This window comes from Scyliorhinus canicula, chromosome 28 (genome assembly GCF_902713615.1).
Source record: "Scyliorhinus canicula chromosome 28, sScyCan1.1, whole genome shotgun sequence".
Lineage (NCBI taxonomy): Eukaryota > Metazoa > Chordata > Chondrichthyes > Carcharhiniformes > Scyliorhinidae > Scyliorhinus > Scyliorhinus canicula.
In genome coordinates this window covers 6,482,923-6,491,232 of record NC_052173.1, presented here as the reverse complement: position 1 = coordinate 6,491,232, position 8,310 = coordinate 6,482,923, and the positions used below count along the sequence as shown (strand labels likewise).

Sequence of the window (8,310 nt, the reverse complement as noted above, 5' to 3'; positions counted from 1 at the left end):
CCCCCCCCCCCCCTTCTGGGGGCCAAGTGTAGGATGGTGACACAAATGGAAGGTCACAAACTGAAAGACTGAATGCCGGGCTGACTATTTGATTTGAAGCCTGGCCAGAACGCTGGAGAAGGCTCTGACCGTGTGGCCCTTAACCGGAGAAGCTTAACCCATGTGCGTACGCAGTTTAAAGTGAGATCGGCAGTAGTCCTGAGTCGCCCTGCTTTGTAAACGTGGCAGACACAGGGCCCTCTTCTGTGCTGCAGGACCACTTCCAGTTCTGTTGAAAGTAGGTGAAGGATTTTGTGCGGGTCATGTGTAGCCTGTTTAAAGATAGGGAGCCTTGACAGCAGCGATTGTGTAGGAGGGGCAGACACTGGCCTCCCCATCCCCCCACCATCCATTGGTGGATGAACTGCGAGATATTCGGGCTGGTCTTTTGCCTGTTCACAGTTGCGGCCTTTTACTGAGTCTCCACCTGAAAGAATTGTGGCCCTTTGTCTTCACAGCTCCTTCTCCTAACACAAAGTTCCAAAGCCCCTGCTGTAAACGACACGGTAAGCTGCTTTGAGCTTTTAAACTGCATGAAAAAGGACTGTTACTTTTGTTTTTGATAAGCGATGGACCTCTCCCCACCAGAGCATGGTTTGAGCAGGGTGCAGCAACTTTCGCTAAAGTTCAGAAACAGCGATTGGCTGTCTTTTTGAGAAACTTTTACACTTGCTGTAAAAACTGTTGTGTTTCTCTCTCTCTCTCTCTCTCTCTCGAAGTTTTAATGGAATCTATAGTTTAAGTGTCTCACTCACTATAGTGTGCTGGCATGGGCTCATGCTCTCCTGCTCGCCCTGTATCTCTTTCTCTTCCCCCCCCCCCCCCCCCCCCCCCGGCCTGCCTGTCCACCTTCTCAAACGGTACCAGCACTTGTGGTGACGTAACTTTATACGGGACAGTTACAAGTGTTGAAATGCTTTCATTAAAGACTAACATCCTGTGTGAAGCAACACTGTGCGAGCAGCCGAAGCGGGTTGAATAGATGGGCGACAGTTCAGTTTGAAAGAAACTGTCCCCAATGATCCTGTACAACTTGTCCTGCTGCATATCTGCACTCTGCAGCTACCTCCTGTGCTTCAAGACAATGCGACATTCTCTGAAAAATCATGTGGCCACACCTTGGCGGGGGGGGAGGGAAGGGTTGCGGGAGTGGCTACTTTGGTGGTGCGAGCTGAAGGCAAACATTACTAACCTTTTCAATGAATCTTTATCAGCAGGCAGTAGTATCTGAAAGCAGAAGCTCAGACCCCCAAATCCTGCCCAACCCCTCATGTGGTTTTAAACTTGGTGAAAGATAGCAGCCGTGGAGCAGACCATCTCTTCCAGTGTCCTCCTGACATCAAGCGGCTGAATTCTGAAAGAGAAGTGGGGTTCCACTGACACTGAGTATTAATACCCGCTGTGAAAGACGGGACAGAAGGATCAGCTCACTAACCGTTTGTAGGTCGCTGGCCAGAACAATTGATGGTCCATTTTGTCTTTCTGCTGGATGCTGAATAGTGCATCTCAATCTGGGGGAACAAACACTGGATCTGAACTGTACCATTGAGCAAACCTTCAACCTTGGATATGGCAGTTGAGCCAAAGGATTTGGAGGATTGTCAATGCAGCATCTCTGTTTAAAAAGGGAGAGAGGGGGCAACACGGCGGTGCAGTGGTTAGCACTGCTGCCTCACGGCGCCGAGGTCCCAGGTTCGATCCCGGCTCTGGGTCACTGTCCGTGTGGAGTTTGCACATTCTCCCCGTGTCTGCGTGGGTCTCACCCCCACAACCCAAAGATGTCCAGGGTAGGTGGATTGGCTATGCTAAATTGACCCTTAATTGGAAAAAATGAATTGGGTACACTAAATTTATAAAAAAAAGGGAGAGAGGGCTAAACCAGCTCACTGGAGAATGCTCCGAGGCCATAAATAGAAGTGACAGAAGTTCAAATTGATGCTTTTGGGGCATCCTGTGTTGGCGTAAAGTGTGATATAAATGCAAGTCCCTTCCTCGACCAATGGTCAGTGTTTTAAAAAAAATAAATTTAGAGTACCCAATAAATTTTTCCCAATTAAGGGGCAATTTAGCGTGGCCCATCCACCTACCCTGCACATCTTTGTGGGGGCGAAACCCACGCAAACACGGGGAGAATGTGCAAACTCCACACGGACAGTGACCCAGAGCTGGGATCAAACCTGGGACCTCGGAGCCGTGAGGCAGCGGTGCTAACCACTGCGCTACCATGGTGCCCGTCAGTGTTTTTCTTTTAAATATAAATTTAGAGTACCCAATTATCTTTTTCCAATTAAGGGGCAACTTAGCATGGCCAATCCACCTAACCACATGATTGGGCTGTGGGAGTGAGACCCACACTGACACGGGGAGAATGTGCAAACTCCACACGGACAGTGACCCGGGGCAGGGATCGAACCTGGGACCTCGGCACCATGAGGCAGCAGTGCTAACCCATTGCGCCACTGGGCCGCCCCACCAACGTTGGACTTGAATTTGGATAGAGGGACACAATATTGAAGTTCTAGACGATACATATACTGGGAATGTGATTAACTAAGTAGAGGACAGTTAGTGACTTCAGGAGGACACTGACTGAGTTAGTCATTGGGCAGATAGATGTCTGATCTGATTTAATGTGGAGAAATGTGAAGTGACGTTTTGGGTGGGAGAAGCTGCAGAGTGAGTATCCACGAATGGTAGAACCGTAATATTTCATAGAATTTACAGTGCAGGACACCATTCGGCCCATTGAGTCTGCACTGCCCCTTGGGAAGAGCACCCTACTTTAAGCCCACAACTCCGCCCTATCCCCGTAACCGAGTAACCCCACTTTTGGACTTTTAAAATAAATTTAGATTACCCAATTTATTTTTTCCAATTAAGGGGCAATTTAGCATGGCCAATCCACCTAACCTGCACATCTTTGGGTTGTGGGGGCGAAACCCACGCAAACACGGGGAGAATGTGCAAACTCCACACGGACAGTGACCCAGTGCCGGGATCGAACCTGGGACCTCGGTGCCGTGAGGTAGCAATGCTAACCACTGCGCCACCGTGCTGCCCTCACTTTTGCACTCTTAATTGAGCGTGGCCAATCCGCCTAGCCTGCACGTCTTTGGACTGTGGGAGGAAACCAGAGCACCTGGAGGAAACCCACGCAGACATGGGGAGAACATGCAAACTCCACACAGACAGTCATCTGAGGCTGGAATTGAACCCAGGTCCCTGTCGGTGTGAGGCAGTAGTGCTAACCACTGGGACACCGTGTAGAGGCGCAGAGTGTTGGGTTCAGGTCCATGAATTATAAAATGACGGTAATTTGATAAATAGCAAGCTTCTTAGTTTGGGAAGTAAAAGCACAAGAGTGCACAGGTGATGCTTGAGCTTTGCAAATCATTGGTCAGGCTGCAGTGACGATGTTGGGCCCAGATTTGGTGCCTTACATTTGGAGGGATGTCAAGGCTGGGTTGAGGGTGCTGAAGAGGTTCACTCGAGGATGAGAGGCTGGAGAAATCAGGGCCTTTTAATTGGTTGAAGAGCTCTGCTGGGTTGCGAAATGTTTTGAGACGGTAAATCAGCAAAACAATTGGCCATTGTTCAGTTTGTCAGTAACTGGACAGGTGACATTTAAGATCATCACTGAAAGAACGAAGGGAGGGGTTGGGAGAAATTCTTTACACGAGTTGTAGATTTAAAGGGATGTGGGGGGGGGGGAGGGAAGGGCAGTGGAATGATACTGACTTCTTAAGAGGGCAAGAGCGATGGGGAAAGAGAGTAAGGATATAGGGCAACCTTTTGGGGAAAGGGGCAGTGGGGAAAAAGGCCAAATTTTTTTCCAGAGAACACCGGCAATAGACCAAATAACTGCCTTCCTCCTTTAGAATTCTTATTTTCTGATTGAATTGCTCAATGTTTTTCCCGATCTGTTTATGTTAAAACCCCGCCTTTGGAGGCAACATGGCAATGGAAAATATTTTGTTGCCTCAGCGAGTGGCAACATAAACAAACAGAGGTTAAGAGGCCTTGTTGGTCATTAATCCATTCAACTGGGTGTTTTGAGACTATCTGCAAATGGCTGGAGAGCCGTTGGGCCATTAAAGGAGCAGTTTGGAGTGACCTGCGGTTGGTGAACGTTGATAGCATCTAATGACGCGACTCAGGAGGAATGTGAAGCAGGGTCGGCAGATTGGGCTCAGCCACAAAGTGCACAATTACCCCCAAAATGATCCCCTCACATTTCTACGTTGGTTAAAATGTGTCAGTTATGGTGGAGTCCAGTTTCTTCGGGCTATTGCCAGTGATTCCAATAAAGCTGCAAATGGGTGTATTCAGGGTCTGGAGAGAGCACAATACGGAGTTGGTGTCTGAGCCAGCATCTCTGTGGAGGTTGTTCAAGCATGTGCTGTATATAAGAGAAGGAATGAAACGGTTGATTGGGAGGTAGTGGACCATGCCCTCTGTCTCACAGGTCACACTGAGGTAATGGGCAAACATGGTACTGAACCAAATTCTTTCAAACTGCTGTAAGCAGCTATTGGGTGGGGGCGCAGGGGTCAGCAGTGGCTGACGTTACTAGCAGCATTTCTCAAAGCAAAAGTGAGGCAAAGTTGCCCACTGCATGGCTTGTCTTCTCTGCTGGCAGAGTCTGAGGGCAGGTTAATCTTGCCATCTTTCCCCAATAGTTCTGTTCCACGGTTCAGCACTTCTGAACAGAAAGGCTTCTAAGAATTCAGGAGGAGCTGTGAGGAAGGTTTGGGTCAAAAAGAGACTCTGGCTGAAGGCTGCGGGCGATTTCTCCCTACGAAGACAATGTGTCTCTGTCTCTATCTCTGGCGATATGTGTGGATTTCCTGGAAGCATAGTTTGGAGGCTTTTTTTTTAAAGCTTTATATCTGTGTTCAGCACCTAGTTGATTCCCCCCCCAAAAAAACTATGTAACTATCAGTATGTGCATATCTTTACAGCGTGCTGTGTCTGCATTGGGTAATGGTTAGTATAATAACATTTTGTTTTTGCTATCAGTACGGTGTAAAGCACTGTACGAGTCTTACATTTTTGCTCTGTAAAATCTGCACTGTGCACAATTTGACGTCTTTTAGAACGTTAGAAGATGAAAACCTTTTAAAATGACCTGGAGCTGTGTTGAATTGGCTGCTGCGTGCCAACCTTGGCACTGGACTGAAACATTCCATGTTAGTTATTGCACTTTATTTCATGCTGGGTTGGCTTGAACTGAATGCCTGTTTGTGCTGAATCCACCCTGCAGTCCCCCTCCTCCATTTGCCGTTGTTTTCCTCCCTCCCCTTGTCTAATTGATTTTTTAAAAAAAATCTGTATTTGCTATAGGGATCGTGGCTTCTGCAGAGAACTCGGAGTGTGGACTAGTTCCGTTCACCATGGCTCCCGACCAGGAAAAGAAAGAGTTGACAGGTAAAGTCTCCCGTTGTATCCTGCAGATGTACATGACTCATTTGTGCCCGATCTTCCTTCTGGCTCAGTCTGAGGAAATTGCTCAGGACTTTCTACAGAAGCATTTAGTGCGCTCGTGGTCTCCCGCTCTGGTACACGCTCTCGTGCAAGCACTCCCACTTGAGTGCACTGCTCATCAGTGTGGTTCCAGCACCACGATGGTTCTTTATCATGGAATTTTGAATCATTTACAGTACAGAAGGAGGCCATTCGGCCCATCAAGTCTGCACCGGCCCTTGGAAAGAGCGCTCTACTTCAGCCCACTTATTTCTGTATTAGACCAGAAGAGTATATACTCTTATCCTTGTTAAACCAGGCCTTTCCGGCCTCTTAATGAAATGAAAATGAAAATCGCTTATTGTCACGAGTCGGCTTCAATGAAGTTACTGTGAAAAGCCCCTAGTCGCCACATTCCGTCGCCTGTCCAGGGAGGCTGGTACGGGAATCGAACCGTGCTGCTGGCCTGCTTGGTCTGCTTTAAAAGCCAGCGATTTAGCTGAGTGAGCTAAACCAGGCCATTCTTGTTGTCGTTATAGTCGTCTTCTAATTACCAGTAGCAAAGTATTCACATAACTTCTCTGGCCTAATTTTATTGTTTGATTCTTAAAGCTGGCTTTAAACCACATTGTACAGAGACACTTTTGATTCCAGGCCTGTTGCACATCTGACCCACAATTAAAAGTCCCCACAGGCTCCTTTTACAAGCTTAAAAGGCTAGACTGAGTTACAGTCATCTTTAATTCAACCCGCCCCCAAACCAACTTCTTTTCCCTCCCCTGTCCCACATAACTTGCCGAGGCTGGGTTCCTTGGCACAGTTTGAGAGCTCAACCATGATGATTCCTCATGTGAATGTAAGTGACTGAGTGTTGGTTGTACTACAGCGCCCAATAAACCACCTCCAATTTGCACATATCTTCCTGATTTGAAAGGCTGAACTGTACGCTGAATTGAATCAGAGTTTCCCCCACAATAATAATGACCTTTATTGTCACAAGGAGGCTTACATGAACCTGGGACCCTGGCGCTGTGAAGCCATAGTGCTAACCACTGCTACTGTGCTGCCCTAGTGGTTCTTCCTGTTGAAAGGAGGACTTGCCAGTACCATGGGAAGGATTGGAGAAAGGTATAACAAATCCTCGGGGTAATTAAACAGACTCCCTGCCACAAATTCTGTTCCCTATCTACCGGCACCATTCCTCTCCCTGTGAACCACCCAAGGCAGCCCCAGACTATTCACAATCTTGGTGTTATATTTGAGATGAACTTTCGTCCACTTATCCGTGTCAGGACCGCCTATTTCCACCTCTGTAACAGTACCTGACTCAATTCATCTGCTGCTTAAATCCTCCCCCATACATTTGTAATCTCTAAACCTGACTGTTCGAACGCATTCCTGGCCGGCCTCCTTCGTAAACTTGAGGTCATCTAAAACTCTGCCCTCCATGCCCTAATTCCTGCCAAAACCCTGTTCATCCACCATCCCTGTGCTCTCTGATCTAGGAGGGTTGTGGGTTGGAGGGGATCACGGAGACAGGGAGAGGCCAACCTATGGAGGGATTTGAAAACAAGGCTGTGAATTTTAAAATGGAGATGTTGCTCGATCAGGAGACAAAATAAGTCAGTGAGCACAAGTGTGATGGGGAATGGGAGTTGGTATGAGCAGGGCAGGCAGCAGCATTTTGGATAACCTCAATCCACTGAGGGTAGAATGTAGGAGAGCAGCTTTGAGGCTGACTTGCATTTCGTGACCGTGGGATATCCCAAGGTACTTTATAATCATGAAGTATTTTTGAAGTGTAATCCTTGCTGTAATAAAGAGGAACAATGAAGAGGAAATCCAGGGATCTCAAGAAAATTACAATCACCAGGAAAGTTGCATTGAGTAAATTGGGTATTCAGATTTGGGTGGACTCCATGCTACGGCCTTAAAACAAGTGGCAAATGAGATGGTTGATGCATTGGTTTTAATTTTCCAAAAATCCCTCGATTCAGTGAAGGTTCCATTAGATCAGAAGATCACAAATGTAGCTCCTTCATTTAAAAAGGGGGGGAGACAGAAAGTGGGAAACTATAGGACCATTTGCCTAACATCTGTTAGAACAAAAATATTAGAAGGCATTATTAAAGATGTTATTGGCTGGGAACTTTGAAACATTCACGGTAATCAGGCAGAGTCAACATGGTTTTGTGAAAGTGAAATCATGTTTGACCAATTTATTGGAGCTCGTGTGCTGTGAATAAAGGGGAACCAGTGGATGTACTGCACTTGGATGTGGCACCTTCTGGAAATCTACGGTTATTGTAGAAAATAAAAGCTCATTGTGTAAGGGGTAACATTTTGGCATAGATTGAAAATTGGCTGGCTAACAGGAAACAGTTGGCAGAAATGGGCCTTTTTCTAAATGGTAAGAGATTGCAGAGCTCGGAGGTACAGAGGGATCTGGGGGTCCTAGTGCATGAATCACAAAAGGTTAGTCTGCAGGTACAGCGAGTAATTAGGAAAGTGAATAGAATGTTATTGTTTATTGTGAGGGGAATTGAATATAAAAGCAGGGAGGTTGTGTTTCAGTTGTTCAGTTGGTGAGACCACATCTGGAGTATTGTGAACAGTATTGGTCTCCTTATCTAAGGGAAGATGGAAATGCGTTAGGAGCAGTTCAGAGAAGGTTTATTAGACTAATCCCAGGAATGGGCGGGTTGTCTGATGAGGAAAGGTTGGAGAGGTTGGGTTTGTATCCACTGGAGTTTTGAAGAGTAAGAGGCGACTTGATTGGAACCTTTAACATCCTGAGGGGGGTATTGA

At 47.0% G+C, this 8,310-nt stretch overlaps 1 protein-coding gene across 2 annotated transcripts in view; it reads left to right on the top strand.

Annotated features, from left to right (window-relative positions):
• Nucleotides 1–405: 405 nt before the first annotated feature.
• Nucleotides 406–8,310, top strand: part of slc11a2 (solute carrier family 11 member 2) — a 67,067-nt gene continuing 59,162 nt past the window's right edge. Inside the window, exons 1-2 of one of the 2 annotated variants that reach the window (XM_038786355.1) lie at nt 406–545; nt 5,383–5,466. In XM_038786355.1, coding sequence (XP_038642283.1) covers nt 5,433–5,466 — 34 coding nt within the window. In that variant the 5' untranslated portion in view covers nt 406–545; nt 5,383–5,432. Of the gene's footprint in view, nt 546–4,965; nt 5,026–5,382; nt 5,467–8,310 lie in introns of those variants that run through there. The other variant, XM_038786354.1, reaches the window with a different exon arrangement.